We start from the raw sequence: 25,253 nt of genomic DNA, 5'->3' as shown, positions 1-25,253 counted from the left end.
GTGAACAAGTAGTATAATTCAAATGTCTGACAGTAAAGCAATAACACATTACAATATCATCTTAAATATAGATATTTTATTTGCTTGGAGGCTTTGATGCATTTTATTTGCAAATTATAATCACCTTTGTGTTGACTCAATCCAACATACACCTCCGATTATTTTAAGCTCTTTCAGTTCTCTCTCACACACAGCCTCCAGTTAAATTCATTTGTCTTTTTTATGAGAAATGATTCCGACACTCCTCATTGTAAGTTTTAGGTTTTTTGGAAAATATATTTGATTGAATTGCCCATTGCATTTGAACATAAACACATTTTAAATTAACATAGGTGAATGCAGCTGTGTGGAAGGACTTATAGTCCATCTAGGCATCCTTTTATCATGCATTTATGAATTGCATTCCTGATTTGTGGTCATTATGTTATTGGAGCAGTTCTACATGATCTCACTTTCAATTCTTTTTGCACTTAAATGGCAGACATACTGCTTTATTTCCAATTGGTGCATGTCCCCATAGCTTCCTGCTGAAAGATTGCTACTTTTAATGCCACAAATATTTTGGGGGGTTTTTTTAGTTCTGATTTTATTGCACAATAGTGCCCCTCCAGGTGACAATAACGCAGCAACACTGATTGGGGAAGCATCTCAGAACAACTAGTAAAGCGGAATGATGTCTGGACAGTCCAGTATAAATCCACCATGAATGCACTATTATTGTGTCAAAGACATATTGCAGAATACATCTGCAAAAATACCAGTCTGGAGGGATCCATTCACATGCTGTAAACCTTCATCAAGCACAAAGTGCCCTCTGCCTCAGTACCACTTCTTAGCATGTTAGGCATTCAGTGTGTGCAGACCCACTGCAGGAGAGAAGGGTACCCTGCACAGGAATCCCAATGTGACAAAGGGACAAATAAGCTTAATGTCTGGTCTGCAAAAGTGACCAACCTCAGTTTTCCCTCAAACAGCCCCCACCTGCCCTGCCTTCCTTCTTACAACTAGCCCAGGGGATGGCCCTGGCTGTAAGCTTCCTGCCTCTCCTTAGTCTCATTGTTGCCCCTTATAGAACACAGTAGGGAGGAGGAGGACAAGAATGAGGTGGCTCTGCCTGCCATTGGCTCTGGCTCCAGCTTGAGCTTTGGTCCCGATGCTACAGACGTATGGAAATGTATTAGTTCATTCGATGAAAGTGACCATGAGTTTAAAACAACTATAGTCCACATTCCTTCCTTTAGATAATCCAGTATACCAGCATGCATGCAAAAGTCTTATAAAATCCAGTGCAATCCCAGCAGGCAAAATCTTTTCTTTTTGGTTACAACTTTATATATATTTATAAAATTACCACCACTTTAAGATTATATTTCTTGCTTGCAATAAATACATAACCAAACAGTTTGTAAACATATATAGATGCAGGACAAACATAGCCCAGAATGCATTGCTGTGAATCGTGTCAACCACCATATTCACGAAGCCAGTCAAGACATTCGCTAGTAAGAAATACAGGAGCTGATTCTTATTCACAGCGCTGATCATGCACACACTCCGAGGCACTGTTTTCCTATCCTGGGGCTCCAGGTCGTGCTTTTTACTTGCCGCTGCTGGCTGCATGAAATTCCAGCTGCAAGGAATGCTAGCCCCAGCCACCATAAACTTTCCAAACACCAGCACAAGATCAGCCACCAAAAAGCAACTAAAGAGTAACAGGCCGTGAGCGATGACCCACACACAAAAGGAGAGGTTTGCCATCCGTCGGGATACGGCGTCTATGTGAGTTTGCGTTACATGAAGGCAGATAAAGAGGAGGAAAACTGCAATCAGGAAAGAGCCGATCACGCCAAGCCAATCTCTCACCAAGCTCCTCTTCTTTAACAAATATAAGCCTACTTGCACGCTAGCCATGTAAACAGCTAGGTAGCCGATGACAGAAAATATGCCCTCTCTGTTGGCATTGAAAAACCCATCCCGTGAATCTTGGCCATCGCTCCCATGCAAGATGAACATCTTCAAAGGTGAGAAGCTGAGGAAGCCTTCATAGACTACAGCAAGTGTTGCTGCAATTAACCATGCTCTGCGCACGGGGAAGACAGCCAAAAGCAATGACGCAGCCATCCGTACAACAGCTAAAGTGAAGAAAAAGTTCCAGTGCACACCGTATTCCGAGACATGTTCGTAATAGTCAATGGCCTTGATGCTCATCACCCGCCCAAAGCCAAGAAGCAGCAAAGGCCACACAGCAAAGAACTGCCTGGCAAGATAAGAGACTTTGTGCTGTGCCGTGCCAGGCTTCAGTCGGACTTCTGGACAAACCACAGCGTTCCCAAAAACAAATGATCCCACTCCAAAATCCATTACCCCTGTTCCATAGGTCTCTGTTTTGGCATACCTCCGAGGGTACTGTGGAAAATCTACAGCCAGAATGCTGATGGATGTCAAGACATTGACAAAGACTCGGAACACTGTTATCGAAGGTATGTACTCTGGTTCCAAGCTTGTCCTCAAGAAATCGCTTATGATTTGCTTAGGTGGCACTCTCACATAATTGGTTCTCCGACTGTATATGATCAAAACCAAGCTGACACAGAATAAGGTGATGGAGAGCATTACCCAAGGTAGGACAGGGGCCAAAATTGTACAAGAGAGCACTGGCGGGACAACTAAGATGGTGAAGTCTAGAAGGAAATGGCCAACCATTGACTGTAGTGGTTTTCCATAGCAGAGAAAATAAAAGATCAGCAGAAGCCCTCTGGAAAGGAGGCATAATGACGCTAGGGGTAAGCCAATGGAGATCTCCAGCAAGGTAGTTCCATTCAAATTACTTATAAATTCTTCTTTTTGCTTTTGCGACATTTTTTCTGCTATTGTAAGTCACTAAAAAAAAGAAAGAAGAAATCAAGTTAGCAGCAAGCAAACTGAACAAAAATCAAGAGTGGGTAACTGCATCCACCCCAAGGTAAATCCTCACCTTGGTGAATCAAGTTGGTCCAGTAGACTTTTTAAACCAGTGGGCAGGATAGAAATAAAAAAAATTCTGTGCTGAAGTCACTTTCTCTGTGCATGACTACAAGTTTTCAGGCAGCAAGCAGCCCACATTATTTTTTAACTGCTACTTTTACAAGCAGTTGCAAAACACACTTGCAATCAATTAAAAGAGCTTTCCTAGGAACCACATACCATAGGAACCCAACATGCACTAGCTCTTATTCAGACTTCCAAGGCAAACACCTGAAGAGGATATTTTATTTCTTTTTAACAAGTCAGAGCCAACATTCTTAGCAACTGCCACTAGTAAAATTATTGCAGTGAAATTATTCACATAAATTTACACAGCACCCTCAGTTTCAGGTTTACAGGGAATTGTAAGACACAAGGGCCCCTCCAGGTGTCCTTCTTGAGCATTCATGGTAATTTATGCTCATGATGCTATCAGGGTGGTTATACGCAGTCCCGCTTTCAATACTGTCTACACTTGTTAAAGTTTCAGGGCAGACATGTTGCTTCATTTCTAGTCGGTGTGAATAACATGTTGCAAAATACCTCTGGAAAAAAAACAACCAATGCCATTAGTCTGGAGGGCCCCAAATCTTTTATATTCTCAAATTTCAGTTGTAGGAGAGAGAGGAGGTAAGGGCAAGAAGATTGAAACACTCTAAGGTTGTCATCCTATCTTTTAGATTGCTACACTTTTTTGGTCCGAGAGTCACACTGAATCAGTCAACCCTGCAACGACCACATGTCAAAGTGTGTGGGGCCTTTTTGCTATATAATAAAACTGTGAGGGTGTCATCACACTGCAGTTTGCTTGGCTGCCAACAGCCAGCCACAGGAACTCCAGCATGACAACAGCCTTACAATAGGAGTAGCCAGATGTGTGGCAGACACCCTGCTATACACCCTCTACTTGACAGCAAGCACAGCTGAACTCAATGGGGCTTACTCACATACATGTTCATGGAGGCTACTAGCCACAACGGCTATGTTCTCACTCCACTGTGGGAGGCAGTATGCCTCTGAATACCAGTTGCTAAGGAATCACAAGTAGGAAGAGTTGTTACGCTCATGTCCTGCTAGTGAGATTCCCATAGGGGCATCTGGTTGACCACTGTGCAAACAGGATGCTGGACTAGGTGGTTCACTGGCCTGATCCAGCAGAGCTGTTCTTTCTTATGTTCTTACTCCCACGTAGTATTCTTCCACTAGTGAATGCCTCTCGCCAAATTCTGTCTAATCACCTTTGCTCCTCTTCTTTTTCTTGAGGCCCCCTACAATCGACTGCCACCTTCATTTTTTCCCTAGAAACATTTTTGCAATACACATCTTTGGATGAGACAAGCTGCGGCTTGTCAGGGAAAGGCATCTCTGAAGAGGGAGCTTAAAAGGCAAGAGCTCACCACACCCTCGCCTCTTAGCCCTGCAAGAAGGCAAATTTGTCTTTCAGCACTGCAATAGTCTGCAACGACTAGCTTAATTACAGCTCAGGATTGCCCTTGATAAAAAGCTGTAAGCCAGCAAACCTTACTGACTGGCCATTTCGAGGCTCTTTGCTCACCTTCTCCTGGAGATGGCAAGCCTTCAGGACAAGGCGGGTTAAGAAAGTAAGAAGAGCACTGTAGTTAGATCAGGCCAAAGGCTCATCTAGTCCGATATTCTGTTCTCACAGCAGCCAACAAGATGTCCCTCTGGGGAAGCCTGCAAGGAGGACTTGAATGTAACAGGGCTCTCCCCATTTGTGTGATCCCTCAGCAACTGGTATTCAAAAGTATGCCACTTCTAACCATGGAAGTAGAACATAGCCTTCAGACATTTAGTTAGTTTTTTCCTTCCTTGTTTTAACATGGATTTTATCCACAGAAGCACACAACTTAAAAACATAAATCAAATTCTGAACAGAGCTTAAAAGAACATAAATGAAATTTAGTTCCAGAGACATAACATTCTTTGCAATTTTAACATACCATATTTTTCGCTCTATAGGACGCACTTTTTCCCCTTCAAAAATGAAGGGGAAATGTGTGTGCGTCCTATGGAGCGAAGACGCCATAGCCCCGCGACCCTCTCCCGGCTGGAGAGGTGACGTGCAGCTATGGCAGGAGCCTCTATAGCCGCGCGTCACCTCTCCAGCCGGGAGAGCGCGTGCAGGGCTATGGCGTCTTCGCTCCATAGGACGCACACACATTTCCCCTTCATTTTTGAAGGGGAAAAAGTGCGTCCTATAGAGTGAAAAATACGGTATGTTAAAATTGCAAAGAATGTTACGTCGGTGTGCACCGACCCCTCTCGCTCTCCAGGATTTCAAGGTAGCCGCCTGAACGCACCTTAAACAGCACCTTGTTTTAGAGCGGGAAAACAAGAGGGGGAAATTCTCCCTCTCTCTGCGCAGCGCCTCCTGCCGCTTCGCTGAAGGGGCGCTGGGCAGAGAGGGGGAGAATTTTTTTTTCTTGTTCTCCCCCCTCTAAAACAAGGTGCGTCCTATTGTCCGGTGCGTCCTATGGTGCGAAAAATACGGTACTTATAGACAGGAATTTCAAAATGAATCACTATTATTTATTTGCTGCATTTATATCTCACCTTTTTTCCTCCAAGGAGCTCAAGTTAGCGCACATAGTTCTCTCCCACTTCATTTAATCCCCTGTGAGGCAGGTTAGGCTGAGAGGCAGTGACTGGTCCCAAAATCACCTTTATGGGTGAGCAGGGATTTGAACCCTGGTCTCGCAGGTCTTAATCCGACACTATACCACAGTAATGCTAAATAATGGTTTGTGAGAATGTTTCTTGGCTGCACTTTCCACCATCACAGAAACATAGGAAGCTGCCTCACACCCTTTCTGGCTCCTTTAACTATTTTAAAAAGCATGTTAGTTTTGGGAAGCAGAGGCCTGTCTCTCGCCTCTCATGCTGTTAGTGTCTTGGGGCAGAGACCCTCTCTCTCTCTTGCTCCTTTAGCTGATTCAAGTACCAGCTGCAGCCACACCTGCTATTTTAACAAGGCTTGCCCATTTCCTTCTTTCCTCCCCATTCCTTTTAGCACCACATGATGTATCAGACTGCAGCCGTTATTTAAAACTGTAAGCTGCCTTGAATGCATTGGAGAAACAGGCAGTATATATAATTGCAGTTAGCAAATAATCACATCCATACAAACATTAATAATGGGTAATTCATCCAAACCCTACACAGTGCAGGACAAAACATCTGCCCTATGAAGGTTTCAGCCACTAGTCAAAAACCCTACAAATAATAGCTATAAGAACTGGACAATATGCAGCAAAAATGTTTTGAAAAAATTACCTGCATTATTATGGAGGTTAAGTTTCAGCGAAGAAAGACAGCAGGATTTGTTTGGCTAACTGAAAACATTCTCATCATAAAGGCTGGGTCAGAGACAGGTCTTTGCTGTTTCTCTGAGAATTAAAACTGCATTTAAAATACAGGTGTAGTTTCTCTTTAGCTCTGCACGGCTCCTCGCTTATACTTCCTGCTGCAAAAAAGGTAAATCAGGGATCTGTTTCCTGATGACATTTTCATCAGAACAAGTAGCCTGCTAAACGAGATTGCCTGATTCATCAGACTGCTCAGCCATGGCCAAGTTTAATATAAAGGTTACTAATGGCATATTAAAAGGCATTAAAAGAAAAGGCGGGGTGAGGTGGGAGAATTGCATCCTGATCCTACACCTGTGATAACAGGCTGCCTTGAAAGGCACACAATCAGTGCCATCTCTGTCATGGCAATTCCTGATGATCACGTTCATTTACTCACCACAGATTTGCCTAGCACAGCATCAGAGATTTGTAGTGGAGAGGTGGTGTATTTTACAATTTTATGATGTTCTGATTATTTGATTGTACAACCCCGTGGTTCTTTTAGTTAGCGGTTTATATTTTTAAAAACAAATAAAATATAATAATTTGCATTGCTTGTTTGCCCACCACCGATTGTAGGTTTGGTCGACACAGACTGGAGTGGACCACTTCGCATTTCAGCTGAAGAAGGATGCCTCCCCCCACCCAGTAAGTTTTCACCTCCAGTAAAAAAACTCCCTACAAGTTTTTTTAAAACTAGCACTTCTCCTTACTGTGCTAGCTTTCTGCTTGCGGGGGTGGGGGACAACCTGCAAGGAAGTGTTCACTCTTTTGATCCCACTCTCCATGATACTAGGGAGTGTTACTCCCCAGGTGCTCCGCGTGTAGAACAAGCAGTGAATTTCCTTGTCTCCACGTGGGTCCGATCTGGTAAGAGCTCGTTTCCTTTCCCCACCTCCTCGAGCCGAATATTATTGTTATTTACTTATTTAGCACTACCCGCCTTTCGTCCTAAGGTCCAGGGGCGGGTCACAACAATTAAAACACAACATGTACAATTTTAAAACAACTATTTTAGGCTGTGGTTCAACACACGCTTTCTGGGTGCAGCGGAGCCTGCGTTGTTGCTCCGGGAAGCATGCTTTGCTTCCGATGAGACACGGATCCCGGCTGCTAAACTGCAACTCACCCACCCCGCACATTTTCTTGGGAAATCCCACTAATTTCCGCGTAAAGCATGCAGCGACCCTGCGCACCCTTTTCTTAGGAGTAAACCTCAATCTTGAACTCGGTGGAGCTCCCTTCCGAGGAAAACTTGCGGCACGGTTGTCTGAATGTGAACGGCAGTCAGCGCTGTCTGCTTCCTTCAGAGGAAACAGGCACAGGATGAGGCCGGCGGGATGCAAACCCCACGCATCCCTACTGGGTAGTGAGCCCCATTGGATTTCAATGGGATTGTGCGCGAGTTAAGCGCTCACAGGCTGGCGCTGCAAAGCTGCGGAATCCGAAATCGGGCTCCGCATCCCAGAGGCGGGGCGTCAAATCCGGATCTTCCAGGGAGTCTGGAAGCCCTTCCGATTCAAACCCAGCAGCCTCCGCCTCCAGCTCCGCCTTTGCCCGGGACTGGCTGAGCCGTCCTTCGCCTGCCTCCGGAGGACGTTGCTTTTCGCCGGTCGCTCTCGATCCTCTCCTCCTCCATATATACATGGAACGGGTGAGTCCATTTAGCCTCAAATCTCTTTCTCTCTGCTTTCTTTGCATCTGCTCCTTATAAATGTAGTTATTTCTCTCTCCAGAAATGCTGATCTCTTAGTTTAAGCCCCACAACTTATTCCCTCCCCCCCACTCCACATGCTGCTTCAGAATGAAGCAAGAGTTCCCTTAAGCGTGTGCAGAGTTCTTTTCCCACTCATTGAAGAGCAAAGGAAGGATCCCAGTGGGAAAGGACCATAGTTCAGTGGTAGAACATTTGCTTGGCATGCAGAAGGTCCCAGGTTCAATCCCCCGCATCTTCGGGTGGGGCTGGGAGTGGCCTCTGCCTGAAAACCTGAAGAGCTGCTGCCAGTCAGTGTAGACAGCAATGAGCTAGATAGACCAGTAGTCTGACTCTGTATATGACACCTCCTCCTATGTTTCTATGAAAGGGGAAGGGGGTTTGATTTTCAAATCCCTCAGTACCCCCCTCTCATAACAATATATAAATCACTTCCTTTAGTTTGTAGTTTGTTATGTTTTAAGAGTTTTTCATCTATTTTGATTTTATTTGTTATCTGTTTTTCATCAGTCACCCTTAGGCTAACCCTTAGGCATTGGCTTGAAGAGTGGGATAGAGAAACTTGCATAAATAATAATAATAGTAATAGTAATAGTAATAATAAGCGTTGCTGATCCCTGGCTTTAAGCTTCTTCTACATCTTCTGATGTGTTCCTGTCCAACGTTGTATGTTTATACCTTTTTGGGGTTTCTTTTATTTGGCTTTTCAATGACGACCCCACCCCCGCCCCTTTTCAATTTTAGCTCTACAAATGCTAGGCTGCCATGATTCTATAATGTCAACACGCTTACCTGGGAGTAAGCCCACTGAACATAGCAGTACTGTCTTCTGAGTAAACATGTATAGGATGCCTAGGTCCTCCAAATTTTGCTGAATTGCAACTCCCATCAGCCCCAGCAAACATAACCAATTGTCAGAGATGATGGGAATTGTAGTTCAACAACATCTGGAGGGCCAAAGGTTCCCTGCACCTGGGTTAGCACATTGAACTGGGAGTAGGGAGAATCAGTCTTACCTCCCTCATAAGGCTGTTGTGATATTTAGTTATATACGGGGGGGGGGGGGGATCAATTTTATACCCTCTGGCTGTGGAGGCTCAGAGTGGATAGGTCAGATCCTTTATTAATCTGAACTGTGCATGTTTCAAAACATGTCCCACTTGGAGCAGAGGCTTGCTTGAAATTGGAGTGTGTGTCTAGGCAAGCTTGGCTAAAAACTGGGTGAATCTTTTGGGGCCTTTGGACTTTTCTTTGTTGACAAAAAAATCGTATGCAAGGCACACTGGGTAAAGCTAATTCGAAATACAGCATTTTCCGTCATTGTAACAACAATGTGTCACAGCATGTGACTTTAAAAAAAAAAAAGTGCAGTGACCTTGCCTGATCAAACCCAAAGTTCAGGACATCCGTTGCCAATGATGACTATCCAGGGGTCTCCGGAAATCCACAAGTGGAACAAGAAGGTGTCTGCTCTTCCATCCTCCTGTGGGACCCCAGTATTCAGGTAGACTGTCCCTCTACTTGGAGGCTCAAAGTTTGCTCTCTTAGCTGATCTCCATAGATGGGGGATGGGGAAGCTGTGCCCCCCCCCCCGATGATGCTGAACTATATCTCCCATAATCCTTGACCATTTGCCATGTTGTCTGGGGCTGATGGGAGTTTGAGTCCAGCAGCGTCTGAAGGGGACCAGTTTGCTTACCACTTAGTTTGGGCCTTGAAGGGCTGATCTCTCCCTCTCCCTCTCCCTTTCCTTTCCCTCCACTCTGAATTTCCTTTATTGTTTCTGGCCTTTTTTGTTTCTAAGCCTGATGCCAGGGCCTGTCTCTCTCTTATTTCTAACGTAACTTGATCTGAGAGATTATCGTCGTCTGGAAAACAGAATAAAAAAATTATAAATAAATAAAACTTTGGAAGGCCTTGAATACACTGAAGTAGAAAGACAGTATTATTATTATTATTATTATTATTATTATTATTATTACTTCTATTCTGCCCTTTATCTGAGGATCAGAGGGCAGTTTGCAATAAAAAAATACAAAAATACTTACCATAGGATAGTAACCTACATACACACAGTTTAAAAGACCATAGGTTGTTTAATTAGCAAAAGGTCTGGGAGAAGAGGAATGTTTTTGCCTGGTGCCTAAACAGATGTAACAGAGTATGCAGTTTTCAGGAAGAAATGAAATATACACATCTGTAAACCAGAGATCACTTCTTAGGAACATAGAAAGCTGTCTGATACCGAGTCAGACCATTGGTCCATCTAGCGCAATGTTGTCTACACTGACTGGCAGCAGCTCTGCAGGGCTTTAGATGACCGTTTTCCTACCTGGAGATGCCGGGGATTGAACCTGCAACCTTGTGCATGCAAAATATGTCTGCCACTGACCTAAGCTCATTCCACACATTTAAGTGCCATTTTGCATAGACTCCAGATGTTTATTTATAGTAAACAATAACAACAACCCAGATTTCTAGCCCTTAAGTGTATACAGACATTCATGAAAGTATTTGAAACACAGGAAGTTGCAGCTGGATTATCGGTAATTCAGTATCATCCACACCGACTGACAGTGGCTCTCCGGGATTTCAGACAAGACCTCCCATCCCCACCTGGAAACTGAGCCTGGTACCTTCAGCCTGCAGAGTAGATGCTGTACCACTGAGCTGTTGCCCGTCTTTCCTCATTTTCTCTGCTTCTGGCGAGAGAAGTGCAAACTTAAGTTGATCAGAGCAGTGTGGTTGCAGCATGGAGCTCAATCAGCTATTGTGCTGTTTTATATTGTGATACATGGGCTGGATCACTTTAGGTCATTGGCCAACAATTATGTACTGGGGGGCTGTTGTAAGGATGGAGGGGTGGGAGCCCAGCCACCCCCTGGCCAAGGATCTGTTAGTGTCTCCTATTGCACTAAGGCCCTTCCTTCCTCTCCTCTGCTCTTCTGCCTTCATACTGACATCTCAGGTCCCAGGGTCCAGTGGCCGAACTCTTGATTGCAAGGCCTTATAATGATCCAAGCTTATTGAGTCACTTCTCGAATGCTCAGTTGTCGCACAGAAGCGGCTGTCCTCCCTCATGCTGCTTTTACATTCTCCCCCTCCCATACTTAAAACACAACATGTCTTAAGTACTTGACAACCAATCAGGGGTGTTTAAATTCCCATCATGTCCTGTTTGGGAGCTTCCCAGAAGCATCACAACTGTCTTCTGTTGGAGACAGGGCAATGGACGGATTTTTGGTCTGGTCTGCCAAGGGGATTTTAAGGCTCTTGAATCCTGAATGTGGTATCACACATTGCTGTTACCGCAAATAGAGGCTCAGTGAGAATTAGGAGACCCACCTGCCTTGGCACCCAGCTGAAGAGTGGGTTTGTGTGTGGAAATCTGTTCTAATAATCCTTTATAAGCAGGACAGGTTGTTTAAAGGGTAACTGTAATCCACAAAGAGGCCAACAATGGATCTTCAGAGTTAAGGAAAGAATAGCTTTATTGTTCCTGATGTGGGTTTCCCCCCCAATGTTATTGACTTCAGACAGTCAGCATTCCATGCTCACTAAGCATGTTCAGTGTTCACTTGAGTTGTTTTTGGAGCCCTGTCTCTTCTTTGCGCCCCACTCCTTTAAAAAAAATGATTAATATTTTTTGTACTGCCTTGGCTTACTAGCCAGCCACGATTTGTGATTGCCACCAGTCCCCTCTTCTGCATACTCTGGCATGGACTGAAGACTTGGGTCAGGGTCTTCTCTCATTAGTACAGGGAGTATAGAGAAGCAAGAAGAATGGGTGTAACTCTGAGCATGGCTGATGTTGGATATCACCCAACATAAGGGAGCAGAGGTAAAACCAGCCTCCTGCAGATAACTTGGGGGGGGGGTGTAACTGGGAATGGAAAAACCAGGCTTGCAGGAAGCCTGAATGGGCACATTCCATGCTGCAACATTTTACTGCAAATCCCACAAATAGTAGCTGTCAGTGAATAGTATGGGACTATCTCTTAAGCATAATTATTTTTGATGGGGGGGGGGGGAGAATCCTAACCAGTGGAATGATCACAGGGGAAGTTAATAAAAACAACATCCCATAGCTTAAATCTGCTGGTTGGATTTGCTGCTGCTGGATAGAACCAGCAGTCTGGGTTGCTGGATGGTTTTTTGTTTTTTGTTTCCCTGGCGTGTAACTTTCCACTGGTCACGCCCGTGCAAAAATGTTCTGTTGTCGTTTTTCCCCACAGGCCTTCTTTTCCCTCCTCCCACAAATCTGTTTATAACAGCCGGGAAACCTTACATTTAAGGAAGGGGAAGAATCCACTTTGCTATCCTTAATCCAAAAGGACGCCAGAGTGCAAACAGATATTTCTCTAAACTGTTTTTTTCAGTTAGGGATTTGTGATGTTGCCCCTTCCCATTCAATTTTGCATAATCGACCCTGGGGATAGTCCCCAGGCCCCACTTTGCCTCACTAGACCCAGACGCTTGCTGTTGCTCAGAGCGCTGGAATATAGAAAGCGGCGTTCTCAGCCGTACCTGGAGATGCTGGGGATACAACACAGGACCAAGCTACAGCTCTTCCCTCACAAGATAAAACAAGTTTCCAGTCCTCATGGTGTTGTACTAAGGGCCAATTTAAATAGGAACAGAAGAAGCTGCCTTGTACTGTGTCAGACCATTGCTCCATCGAGCTCGTTATTTTCTATCCTGAAGGTGGGGAACCTTAGAGTAGATCCCCAGGTCAAATGCATACCCGCCATGTGTCCTGGGGAAAAAAGGGGGAACATCCCATATCTCAATGTGAAATTGCGGCGGGTATTTTGGGTGCTGTGATCTCACACCCTGAAAAAAGCATTTGTGGGGGGAGATAGCAGCGCAGGTCACATGCCTCACCTGGGAGCATGTCCTGGAAAACACGCAACCCTGTTTTTAATCTAAAAAAGTTGGACTGGATGCATATGCAGCCGTCTAGGCCACACCTTCTTCTCTGTTTTGCTTTGCACCTTCCTTGAGTGTTGGTGTCTGGCTGTAAGGTGCCCTTGGTTCTGATAAGGCCCCTTGTTTGCCTGGATGGAGGAGAGAAAGCAGTGTGTGTGAGTATATGGAGAAATTAGCCTCAGTAAAACACACCTTTCTTGCTCCATCTACTTTTGCCCCTGGCATGTGGCCTAGAAGGGAGTGTGACCCTTAGGCTGAAAAAAAGGTTCCCCACCCCATGATTTATCTATCACGCGGCCCATTGAAGCCTTCCCTGTCACACTCAGTAGCATATTGCAGGTTGCCAAAACCGCTTCAAGTAAACAACCTTCTTCATTCTATTCAGGGCTCCTCATTTCTCTTGCTTGAGATTTCCTGCAACCTGAAGTCCGCCACCGTTGAGATTTTGCCAAGCTGGTAGTACTCCAATGCATTCTCCAACACGAACTTCAAAGCCTCCCAAAATGAGAAGAGAAAAAATGCCCAAGCAGGTAATGTCAGGGAAAGCTAAGATGGTAATATGGAAAGGCTTCCAGTAGTGCCAGGAAGCCATCCAGGGAGCAGATCATATGGCTGCCTGTCCAGAAGCTAAGAAGCTGCCTGATACTGAGTCTGGCCATGGGGTCCGTCTAGCTCAGTGCTATCTGCACTGGCTGGCAGCAACTCTTCAGGGTTTCAGGCAGGGAGTGTCTCCTAGCTGCTGGGGACTGAGCCTGAGACCTTCTCCAAACAGAACAGGGCCTCTACTGCTGAGCTACAGCTCTTCCCTAAAATTAAAGCAAGAATCTAGTCTTCATGGTTCTGAATTTAAAGGCCAGCTTTGATAGGAACATAGGAATCTGCCTTAAACTAAGGCTGGCCTTTGATCAATCTAGCTCAGTATTGCGTACACTGATGGACAGAGGCTCCAGAATTTCAAAGGAATTTGTGCCTGGAGGTGCCAAGGATTGAACCCGGGACTTCCGACTGGTGGCGGCTCTCCAGGGTTTCACACAGGAGCGGATCCCAGCCTTACCTGCCTGTAAACTTATTTTCAGGGCAGCTTTTTATATGACAAAATCACCATCCTGGTGTTTTGGTCACTTAGTGGCATCTCCTTCTGCCTCTTCCTTCAGGTGAATGGCGCAAAGAGTCACCCGGCCCCCAGTTGTGATGAAGAGAATGGTCTCGGGGAAGATGTCAAATCCTTCTTGGGTGACGAACGGCAGCTCCATTGCTTTGATGACCTTACCAAAGTGAATCCTGTGACCACCACAACTGGTAGGGTTTAAAAACAAACACGCCGCTGTGCATTCACATGTCACTAGAAGACCGGGGTGGTGAACCTGTGGCCCTTGGTTCACCTTGGTCCAATTTCATGCAGCCCTCAGCATCACCCGGCACCCCAGGCTGTGGGCCTACCCTTCTGTTCTGCCCCGGTCTCCGTTTTTTGGTCGCAGCAAGATGTGACTGGATTATTCTCCCACATGCAAAGAACAAACTCATTTCCCCTAGTGCAATTATTCCATTATGCCCCTCCCCCCCAAAAATAAACCCGCCTCACCTTGGTTCTTGGGATTGGGGCTGAACTAAAAAGATCCCGGTCCCTCAGCTGTCTATAATTTATACCAGCAGTGAGGGAAGCTGTATCTCTCTAGATATTGCTGGGCTACAGCTCCAACATTTGGAGTCTTACAGCTTCCCCACTTCTGCCTTGTGTGGGGAAAAAGGGAGGTTGAATTCGGAAACATGTAATAGCACATTTCTTGCCATTGATGAAACCTTCCGCCATTCTCAGTCCTGAAGTGCCTGCAAGCGAGATACGCCATCAACGTGTTTTACACCAATGCCGGCAGCAGCCTGGTGGCAGTCAACCCCTTTCGGCCGATTCCGCCTCTCTACTCGCTCGAGCTCATGAGGGACTACCACACTGCCCCCCGCCTTCAGGTGAGTGAGGGGTGGAGGGAGAACTGCACCAGCTTAGCCCTGCCAAATGAGATCTTTCCCAGGAGATGCCTGGAAAATAACTTAACCGTTGGTGGCTTTTAAGAGGGAAGCTGTAAAGGCTGCACTTTTGGCACAGAAGGCATGATGAGTTAGGGAAGGTTGCAGGCTTCCCATCTGCCCTGCATCCATCATCGCCCTTAAGTTCCCACTAAGCCATTAACCCGGGGTGGGGAACAGATGCAACCCTCCACTGCCTTTTGGACTCCAATTCCCATCAGCCCCAGTCAGCCTGGCCCAATGGTTAGGGGTGAGGAGAGCTGGTGTGCAGATCTAGGGATCCAAGGGACTACAGTTCCCATCATCCCTGGCCAGGGTGGCCCATGGTCACAGATGATGGGGGCTGAAGTCTGCAAGATCCAGAGGCCACAGGTTTCCCTCCCCTGCATTTAGTGAGCTGCACCTGACAGTAGCTTTACCCTTCCAAAAACACAACTGTGTTCACTCTTTTGCTTCTTAGGAACTCAAACCTCATGTTTTCGTGGTAGCAGAGGAGACCTACAGGAATGTCCAGAGCCAGATCCCACCTGTAAACCAGTCCATCATTGTGAGCGGCGAAAGCGGAGCTGGGAAGGTAAGGGAAATACTTCCTTCAAGCATCTCTCTGTGATCGGCTGCCTGCTCACCCATCTCTGGGGGAAGACCATGTTGCTGGCTTGTGTAGGTGAATAGCAAACATAACTTTTTCTTTCATGCATTACCTCAAAGTACAAGGCTTTTCCTGATCTGTGCAAAGTTCCCTGCATGTGGACAGCTACCATATCTGAGAAAGGTGCGATGTAGCCCTGATGTCATTGTTTGCCACATGCAGGGAGCTTTCTCCAAGTGTCCTTTTGAGCCATCCACTTTTGGTTTTGATAACACACTGCAGTTTCCTATTGAATCCAAGCTTGGGAAACCATCACTTATTATGACCCAGGAGTGGGGAACTTTTTTTGACCCAAGGGCCGCATTTCCTCAACCGATGCCGGTGCTGTCATTTTGGCCCCAGGCTAAGACTTTATTTATATGCTCAGGCATTTTAAAATTGTGTAAGCTGTTTATTTATTATATATCTCTTTTTTAAAAAAAAAATATTTATTGGGGTTTACAATAAAAATAAATATAATGAACAGTATAACAAATATCTTAACATAATTTCACATTTTCTTTGGACTTCCTCACACCTCCCGCTCCCACTTTCATCATTATAACTTTTTACCAGCAATTTATTATCTTATTTGCATTCTTATATCCCATCTATGTGTTTATAATCTTATAATTCTCAAAAAGGTTTATATTTTCTCAATCTCACTTATTATCTTAAATCATCAAAGTTAATGGTGCTCAATTATTTATGATCTAGCATCCTGCTTAACATTCACTCAAATTACAATGTTTTTGTAAATAATTCTTAAATTTCTTCCAGTCCTCCTCCATCTTCTCTTCTCCCAGGTCACGAATTCTGCCGGTCATCTCGGCCAGTTCCATATAGTCTATCAGTTGCATCTGCCATTCTTCCAGTGTGGGTAGATCTTGAGTTTTCCAGTGCTTTGCGAGAAGTATCCTTGCTGCTGTTGTTGCATACATAAAAAATGTCCAGTCCTTCTTTACCACCCCTTGGCCGACAATACCCAAAAGAAAGGCCTCTGGTTTCTTTGTGAAGGTATACTTAAATACCTTTTTCAGTTCATTATAAATCATTTCCCAGAACGCCTTCACTTTAGGGCAGGTCCACCAGAGGTGGAAGAATGTTCCTTCACTCTCTTTACATTTCCAACACTTATTATCAGACAGGTGGTATATTTTTGCAAGTTTGACTGGGGTCATATACCATCTATATATCATTTTCATTACATTTTCTTTCAAAGCATTACATGCAGTAAAATTCAGCCCAGTACTCCACAACCTTTCCCAGTCCTCAAACATGATATTATACCCAATGTCCTGCGCCCACCTTATCATAGCCGATTTAACCATTTCATCTTGTGTATTCCATTTTAGCAGCAAGTTATACATCCTTGAAAGTACCTTAGACTTTGGTTCTAACAGTTCTGTTTCTAGTTTCGATTTCTCCACCTGGAACCCTAATTTCTTATCATTTTTAAAGACTTCTTTAATCTGAGCGTAATGTAACCAGTCTCGCACTTTATCCTTCATTTTCTCCAAACTCTGCAATTTCCAGTTATCTCCATCTTTTTCTAGTATTTCCCAATATTTTGGCCATTTAGCCTCCATATTGGGTCTTTTTCGGGCCTTAGCTTCCAAAGGTGAAAGCCACCTTGGAGTTTTGTTTTCCAACAAGTCTTTATATTTTGTCCAGACATTAAACAGTGATTTTCTGACAATATGGTTCTTAAAGGCCTTATTTGCTTTAACCTTGTCGTACCATAAGTATGCATGCCATCCAAAAGTATTGTTAAACCCTTCCAAGTCCAACACGTCAGTGTCTTCAAGAAGTAGCCAGTCTTTTAGCCAGCAGAACGCTGCGGCCTCATAATACAATTTTAGATCTGGCAGGGCAAAGCCCCCTCTTTCTTTCGCATCAGTTAATATCTTAAACTTAATTCTATTTATTATATATCTCACCAGGGCCACAAACATATCATGAAAACAAGACCATTAGAAACATTCAAAAACAGTGTAAAAGCAATCACATTCCCTCAGCCCATGATTTCAGGGTTGTCAGGATCAGTATCTTTCAGCTATCAATCACTTGGGTAAACATGAATGTCTTTCAAATCATCCTGAAAAGTCAGTATTGAGGGAGACAGATGCACCTCCCCAGGGAGGGTATTCCACAAACTGGGAGCCACCACTGGAAAAGGCCATGCTGCAGGTCGGCGCCAGCTAGCCCCCCATGGCAGCACCAACACCTCACCTGCTGATCGCAGGGTTGGAGGTGGTGGATTGTTTTACTTGCTCTGTAGTTTTTTGCAGCTTTATTTGTTCTGAACATTTTAGTATGTGTTTGGTATGTTTAAGACTTGGTTGGCTGGCATTTATTTTCTGTACCCTGTCCCGGTATTGGCATTGATGGCAGGTGGGGCAATATTTTTTTTACTATACTGATAAATGGGGAAGGAGAAGGAAGGTTGGAGCATATGAGTCCAAGTTGCCCACAGTCATTGGCCATTCTGTTTAGCACATAGGTGAGCTGAGCAGTGCCTGTTCATGCATTCAACAGCAAGTTCTGTGCACGTGGGAACAGTCTCAAAATACTAGCTCTTCATTTGTGGCCTCGTTGAAGCGGCTCTCCCTCTTTTCCTCCCTGTAAACACCTTTCTGATTCAATTACATCTGTCAAAAGCAGCCCACAGCTCACATTCATGACCATCTTTCCAGACATGGACCTCCCGTTGCCTGATGAAATTTTACGCCACAGTTGCCTCGTCCTCCACCGTCCCCAAAGGCAGCGTGGCAGTGGAAAGGATAGAGAAGAGGGTGTTGGACTCCAACCCAGTAATGGAAGCCTTTGGTAAATATGACTTTTGAATAGATATATTCCTGCAAGTGTAGCAGCACAGATCAAACTGCCAAGCCACAGATTGTGTGAACTGTGGTTTGGGTTCTGTGGACAGCAGGTGAACCATGACTTGAAAGCTTCCTGAGTGGAAAGAATCCCAGCTGGACTTTCATTTCAAATTGAATTTTAAAAAGCCACCAAATAGAAAACTGCCTTCAAAGTACTAATCGTTATACTTTAAGGCTCCCAGTTGTTGATCCGCAGCCATTTCTTAATATTCTGCACACCTGATACCACATATGACATCAGGTGGTACAGATGTGTGCGGCTTCAGGGAAATGGTCTAGCAGGCCAGGAGTTTCGCATGTCTGTTCTACAGTAAGGTTACCATATTTCAAAAAGTAAGAATCCAGACAAAGGTGGGTTTTTTGCCAAAGTTGTTGAGCAATTTTTAGTTTTGCCCAAAGTTGTTGAGCTTTTTTGGAGCTATTTTAAAGGAAAATTGCCAGAAACGACACTGCCGACATGGGTTGCCATACCTCTGGATTTTACCAGACATTTTTGAGATTTCAGCTGGACACTGCTTCCGACTGCAGTATTCTGGCTATGTACGGGGAATTCCAGCCATATGGCAACCCTCTTCTACAGTAACAGGGATTTCCCATTGTCTCCATATGAATGGTGAATTGTCTATTCTCAGAGTCCGTCAATCCGCTACATTTCCTTCCTTAATAGGGAGAATTGCCTTGACTGGTGTGTTGTTTTTGTTTTTTGATCATTAATCTGCCTCTTCTCTCGTTCTCCACTTGGGCTGGACTTCGCAGGAAACGCATGTACCCTTCGGAACAGCAACAGCAGCCGTTTTGGCAAATACATCCAGCTTCAGTTAAACAGGTAAGAATTAAAAAAAAAACCCAGAGATATATACATACAGCTCGACAGCACTGAAGTTGGCTGACATTGCCACTGATTCCTAACTGCAATTTTTGTGCTGTCTTTATTGCCATGAGAACATGTGCTGAACTTGGCATGCATCCTTGGGATTGATGGGATTCACAAACTTCCAGATATTTAGAAATATAAAGAAAAATAATTTCTGAGTGTTTTTCTCCAGGTCTCAGCATCTAACAAGTGCTTCCATCCAGACTTTCCTGCTGGAGAAAACAAGGGTTGCCTACCAAGCCCCCTGTGAAAGGAACTTTCATATCTTCTACCAGGTTTGTGCCCTCTGTGTTTTTTGTTGTTATTATTTCAAATACATGACCTTACCTTTTTGTATGTTTACATGTGGGGGAATGCACAGTCAGTATCTAGCTTCTCCTTTGAGGGTCCCAAAATCGGTAACTTAAACTTAATAAGTATTACGAAATTAACTGAACACAAAGAGCAAATCCCCTGAAATAATTTGATGTCAGTTAATTAACACAGGAAGCAGCCTTCATACCAGATCAGATCATTGGTTCATCTAGCTCAGTACTGTCTACACTGGGTGGCAGCAGCACTCCAGGGTTTCATGCAGGGATCTCTCCCTGCCCTGTCTGCCGATTCTAGGGATGGATTCTGTGTAGTCGCTCGTGTTTATTCCAAGGTGTGGGTTTTGTGAAAGTAAGTTTAGGCAGGCATATATTATTTATATTTCTGTATATTACTAGTAATTGGGGAGTAAAGAAAACAATGATGTTAACTCCTCATTCCTTCATTTTTTTAAATTGGCAAATCTGTATGCAAGTTCCTTAGTTTAGGAAAATGCCTCTTTGCATGGAAAATATTGTAATTGTTTTGTCTTCAGCTAGATTTTATGTTACATATGATTGTAATACTTTTTGTTACTTTCTTTTGTTTGTATGAAAACTTTTCCCTCTCTTAATATAAGCTACAAATTTTAAAATATGAAAGCAGAAATGCTGCTCAAAATCCATTGTTTGGCTGTTGTGCGCTTTGGAAACCATGGGTTGTATCTGACTTCTACTCGGAGTAAACCCATTGAAACTAATGGGCATGACTAACTTAAGTCCATTCATTTCAACAGGTCTATTCTGAGTAGAATGGGCTTGGCTACAACCACCACGGTTTCGGCTCCAAACCGTGGTTTTGGCATGATGTCATACTGTGCCATTGCTTTTAAATCTAATGTGAAAGAGAAATCTAATGGAGAATCTAATGTGAAAGAAAAGAGTGATTCCCTTTTCTTGCCTCATTTTACTCTTCTCTACATTTCTCTACACGCACATGTATATAATTTGCTGGTTATGCTACCATTGCTTGCTTTGAGGAGAATTGCCTGAACTGTTTACTCCTCCTTTCCAGATTGCAAAAGGTGCCAGTCACGAAGAACGACTGCAGTGGGACATCCCTGAAGGGGCAAAATTCTGCTGGCTTCCGAATCCTGAAAAGACTCTAGAAGGTGTTGCTTTGGGACCATATATTGTAAAAGGAACCTCAGCTGCTTTAGGGGAAACAGTGGGGAAGTTTAAGAATAAGCTTAAATAAATGTAGGCTCTCTATTAAGGAAAGTTTGGATGGTTATCTGTCAGGGGGGTTGCAACTGCTGCTGCTTTGAGGACTAGAAACTTGTGGTCCTCGAGATGTTGTTACTATTACCACATTCTTGCCTGGATGGAGGCTAAAGAGGGGTGTGTGTGAATGTGTGTAGAAACCATCCTTCTATACAAAGAGAAATTTTGCAGTCATTGCTCCACCCAGTCATTGCTCCACCAGCGGCACCATTTCACAAGTTTCTTCCCAATGGGGATAATACTCTTAAGAGACACACCATCTCCTTCTCTAACTTGAGGGTCTCTTTCTCTTCCACAGAGGACTCCTTTGAGGTGACACGAGAGGCGATGTCGCATCTGGGCATTGACTGCTACACGCAGAATAATGTTTTCAAGGTTGGTTGAAACACAGATCTGTACCCCTGCTAGTGGCTTTACTATGATAATGCCTCTTCCTAATGCCTGGAAGGAGGATGGAGAGTGGCATGTCTCTGGCCACATTCCCCAGTGGTATGTGGCCCTCAGAAAGTTGCCCACAAGGGAATACAGACCTTGAGGTGAAAAAGGTTCCCTACCTCTGGCTTAAATCGTTGGCAGGGTGAACATTGATGACTTCCTACCCAGATTCTGCAGGGACATTTGGAGTGCTGGCTCCTAGCTAACCTGAATGGTCTACAGTATGTGCCCCAAAGTGTTCTCCCACTCCTGAAGCATCTCATCTCTCCCCCCCCCCCCCCAGATATTAGCAGGTCTTCTCCACCTGGGAAACATCCAATTCTCTGAGGCTGAGGACGAGTCGCAGCCTTGCGAACTGGACAACAGCTCCACAGGTGAGTCGCTATGATCCCTCCGATCCCTGACCAAATCGGTTTTATTATTCATTATATTTTTAGAACAGCTTTCAACCCAAGTTCCCAGGATGGTAGGCAAGAATTACAGTAGCCTCCTTCACACTAATATACTTCCAAACCATGGCTTAGACAGAGAGCATCATGCGGGTATTTAGAGGGCAAATCACTAAAGTGTGGTTTGGCTTAACGTTGTGTGTGAACTTTTGAGGTGTCGTGCTCCCAGAAAAGAATGAGTGGTAAACCAAGGACAAACTGTGAGATTAAGTGGGAATCTTTTTTTAAAATAGCCACAGAACCTTAAAAAAAAAAAAATCTTCCTAACCCAGGATTTGCAAAGACTGCTTCCAGATTATTAAAGGTGCCCGTAGAGCAGTTGCTGGAAACGCTGCGGATCCGGACGATAACGGCTGGGAAGCAACGGCAGGTATTCAAGAAGGCTTGCCCCAAGGTTGAATGTGGAACGAGAAGGGACTGTCTTGCCAAGGTCGTCTATGCCAAGTAAGTGCTCTGGACCTTGTTTCAGGAGCTGCTTCTGTGTCACCCTCTCCCTTTGTCTTTCCTTGCCTTTTGTTCTCCCCCAAAAGAAAAGGAGCAGCCTAATTCTGTCCTGGTAACACCCCTGTAAGGTAGGCAAGCCTGTGGAGGAGAATATAACCTGTGCGGCAGATCTGGGTCTGGTTTGGTTTTCACATTCCAAGCCCAGTGCTTTATTCGCTGCATTGCACTAGTCTCCAGGTGGTTTTAACTGCAAGACAATGATAATGATTCTGTTTACTTGATTCAGGAGTGGGGAACCTCAGGCCTGGGAGCCAATTGCAACCTCCAGGACACTTTCTGTGGCCCTCAGAGCTCTCTGTGGGCCACTCCTCCTTCCCAGCCACACCCCTCACCAGCTTCATACCCCCCCTTTAAATGATTGGCATGGCTGGGATGTGTCCCTGAACCTTGATGGTGCCTCTTTGCTTGTCTGGAGGGGGGATAGAGGAGTGTGTGTAGAAACTAGCCTAACGTTCAGATGGAACATTTTCTTTCCATTCATGTTTGCTCTGGTCCTGCGCACCACTGGCATGTGGCCTGTGGGAGGTCGCCCACCCGGAACTGCCGCCTCTGGCTGAAGGAGGATTTCCCACCTCTGACGCAATAGACCTAGTCCCCTTTCTTCTATGGAGACCCTGTGCAAAGCAACCATCAAGCAAATCTGAAACATATATTTAAAACCTTTTAAATCAGACTTATTTTTTTTAAAAATCAAGAAAGCACCCACGTCTCCCTCTAATACTGATGTTGGGTGGTATGTGCCAACAGGATTGTAGCAGAGTGGGGCCACTGAGAAACAAGAGGGAGCTATTGGAGTGCTCATGAGCATGCTCAATAGTCAGGAATGTTGACTGTGAATTGGGGGGAAATAGAAAGCCGTGAGTTACGGGTGGAGAATGGAATGGAATGGAGTGTCTGGAAAAGGGGAAGGCTGATTGGCTGGAACCCTGCAACGCAGATATGCCACAACTCAGTCGGAGCAACTCTCACTCATAATGAAAATCAGCTTGGCCAAGTTTGTGTTTAGACCTTTTCAGGTTCACAGTTTTTTAGGTCACTGATGTGGAACCTGTGGCCTTCCAGATGTTTTGGACTCCCGACTCCCACCAGCCTCCAACCAGCAAATAGCCAATGATGAGGGATGATGGGAGTTGTCTGATCAGACAACCTTTGCAGGGCCATTGCTTTAAATGTTGGTTTGAGTCCATCTTTGCAATTCCTCAAGTTAACTCTGCACAAAGCATATGTGCTTTTGGGGAGGCAAGGTGGGGAAAGGATCATTCTTTCACTTGTGCTAAGACTCAGTCTCAATACTGAAACAGATTTTAGGCTAGAAGATTAAGCCCTGCACAAGATCTGTGTCACAAACATTTATACTTCTCTGTGTCTGCCTCCTCCCTTTGTAGCTGCTTCAAACAGGGTGTCCATCTCTCCAGCCAATTGGGATGGCACAGTAGTGTTTTTCTATTGCAGGGTATTTGACTGGCTGGTGGCCGTAATCAATGGAAGCATCAATGCAGATCCTTCTGTCTGGAGCAACTTCATAGGTAACATTTTTCAATCCCTCCTGAGTGTGGGGTATCTACAGGGTTGTTTGGACTGTATACACACACAAACATATGAATCTTGCACCCAGGAAATCCAGACTCTGTGCTTTTAAAAAGCTGGATTCTGCAGCCTGGATATAAATCATTCAGACCCAGGGCGGGGTAGGGTTGGAGGTGGGGAATACTTTCAATTTGCAAATAACTTTATTTCTAGACTGGTCACATGAATCCCACTACACCTTTGCTTGCGGGTGAAGGCTGACAATGTGGGGTTTTGGTCCATGGGGCATATTTTGAATTTTGAGGAAGTATTGTGGGCACCAGTCATGAGATTGCTGCCATGGGACATGCACCATGACACAAAATGCCTGCCACATCTAAGAGAGCAGGAGAGATAGGACCACAAAATGATGTCAACATGCCCTGCTTCCCACCCCAAAAAATTCAGCTATCCCCATCAGTGGTGGAAAAGGCACTTCAATCAGCAACCTCCATGCTTGCTTATAGAGAGAAGCTGTATGCTCCTCTGCTCTGTTCAGAATGGGTGGGCGGGTAGTGTCCAATCCTGGCAACTAGTGGGAAGGGCCCCAAAGCTCAGTGGCTGAGTATCTGCTGTCCCAGGCTCATTCCTCAGCATATCCAAGTAAGACTAGGAGAGACTTCTTGCCTGAAACCCTGGCAAGCTGCTGTCAGTCGGTGTAGATAGTACTGAGCTATATAGACCAATCGTCTTGCTTGATATGAGACAGCTTCCTACAGCCCAGTGCAGACAGGAGTTGAGCAGGAAGAGCAAACAGCCTCTCTTGTATGCTGTGGAGTTTGGAGGGGATTTTTCTAGAGACTTTTCACGGGCACCACATAGGCGGCCCTGGAGTGGGGGAGGGCAGGACATTGTCTTAATCGAAGCACCCCAGATTGCTGGATCAGCCACCTTGTCTCCCACCCCAACTTCCAGGTCTGTTGGATGTTTACGGCTTTGAATCTTTTCCGGACAACCACCTGGAGCAGCTGTGCATCAACTATGCCAACGAGAAACTGCAGCAGCATTTTGTAGGCCATTTTCTCAAAGCCCAGCAGGTAATGCTCATGTTCGGGTTCTCCCACGAGGCTGTTTTGCAACACCCAGTTCCAACATCGGGGCGGGGACTTGGCCAACATGCTGTGAGTGGCCCCACCTCCTCGTCCTTCTGTTTCCCCAGGAAGAGTATGCTGCAGAAGGCCTGGAGTGGTCTTTCATCAGCTACCAGGACAACCAGTGCTGCCTGGACGTAATCGAAGGCAGCCCAGTCAGCATCTTCTCTCTGCTGAACGAGGTGGGTCCAGAGCGCTCAGGTTTCCAATG

At 45.0% G+C, this 25,253-nt stretch overlaps 2 protein-coding genes across 11 annotated transcripts in view; one reads left to right on the top strand and one right to left on the bottom strand.

Moving 5' to 3' along the window:
* The window catches only part of MYO19 (myosin XIX), a 49,359-nt gene that overhangs the window by 7,687 nt on the left and 16,419 nt on the right, over nt 1-25,253 (top strand). For 5 of the 9 annotated variants that reach the window (XM_080982860.1, XM_080982859.1, XM_080982863.1 and 2 more), the window contains 15 exons: nt 6,951-7,019; nt 13,400-13,544; nt 14,169-14,313; nt 14,831-14,979; nt 15,497-15,610; nt 18,361-18,493; nt 19,306-19,375; nt 19,596-19,698; nt 20,789-20,885; nt 21,296-21,372; nt 21,716-21,806; nt 22,154-22,325; nt 23,838-23,911; nt 24,867-24,988; nt 25,111-25,224. In XM_080982860.1, coding sequence (XP_080838986.1) covers nt 13,482-13,544; nt 14,169-14,313; nt 14,831-14,979; nt 15,497-15,610; nt 18,361-18,493; nt 19,306-19,375; nt 19,596-19,698; nt 20,789-20,885; nt 21,296-21,372; nt 21,716-21,806; nt 22,154-22,325; nt 23,838-23,911; nt 24,867-24,988; nt 25,111-25,224 — 1,524 coding nt within the window. In that variant the 5' untranslated portion in view covers nt 6,951-7,019; nt 13,400-13,481. Of the gene's footprint in view, nt 1-6,950; nt 7,020-7,184; nt 7,242-7,816; nt 8,026-10,084; nt 13,545-14,168; nt 14,314-14,830; nt 14,980-15,496; nt 15,611-18,360; nt 18,494-19,305; nt 19,376-19,595; nt 19,699-20,788; nt 20,886-21,295; nt 21,373-21,715; nt 21,807-22,153; nt 22,326-23,837; nt 23,912-24,866; nt 24,989-25,110; nt 25,225-25,253 lie in introns of those variants that run through there. The other 4 variants (XM_080982858.1, XM_080982862.1, XM_080982865.1 and 1 more) reach the window with 4 other exon arrangements.
* PIGW (phosphatidylinositol glycan anchor biosynthesis class W) lies at nt 62-7,807 on the bottom strand. 2 transcript variants are annotated; one of them, XM_080983107.1, is made up of 3 exons: nt 7,568-7,807; nt 6,298-6,487; nt 62-2,880 (listed from the first exon to the last, which is right to left on the bottom strand). In XM_080983107.1, the coding sequence occupies exon 3, from the start codon at nt 2,857-2,859 to the stop codon at nt 1,348-1,350; it is 1,512 nt and encodes a 503-aa protein (XP_080839233.1). In that variant the 5' UTR covers nt 2,860-2,880; nt 6,298-6,487; nt 7,568-7,807; the 3' UTR covers nt 62-1,347. The 2 variants fall into 2 exon arrangements, with proteins under 2 accessions (XP_080839233.1, XP_080839232.1); XM_080983106.1 differs by having other exon boundaries at nt 6,298-6,484.

The sequence above is a fragment of the Podarcis pityusensis genome (assembly GCF_964106645.2).
Source record: "Podarcis pityusensis genome assembly, chromosome: 15".
NCBI lineage: Eukaryota > Metazoa > Chordata > Lepidosauria > Squamata > Lacertidae > Podarcis > Podarcis pityusensis.
This window is presented reverse-complemented; position numbering and strand designations above follow the sequence as displayed.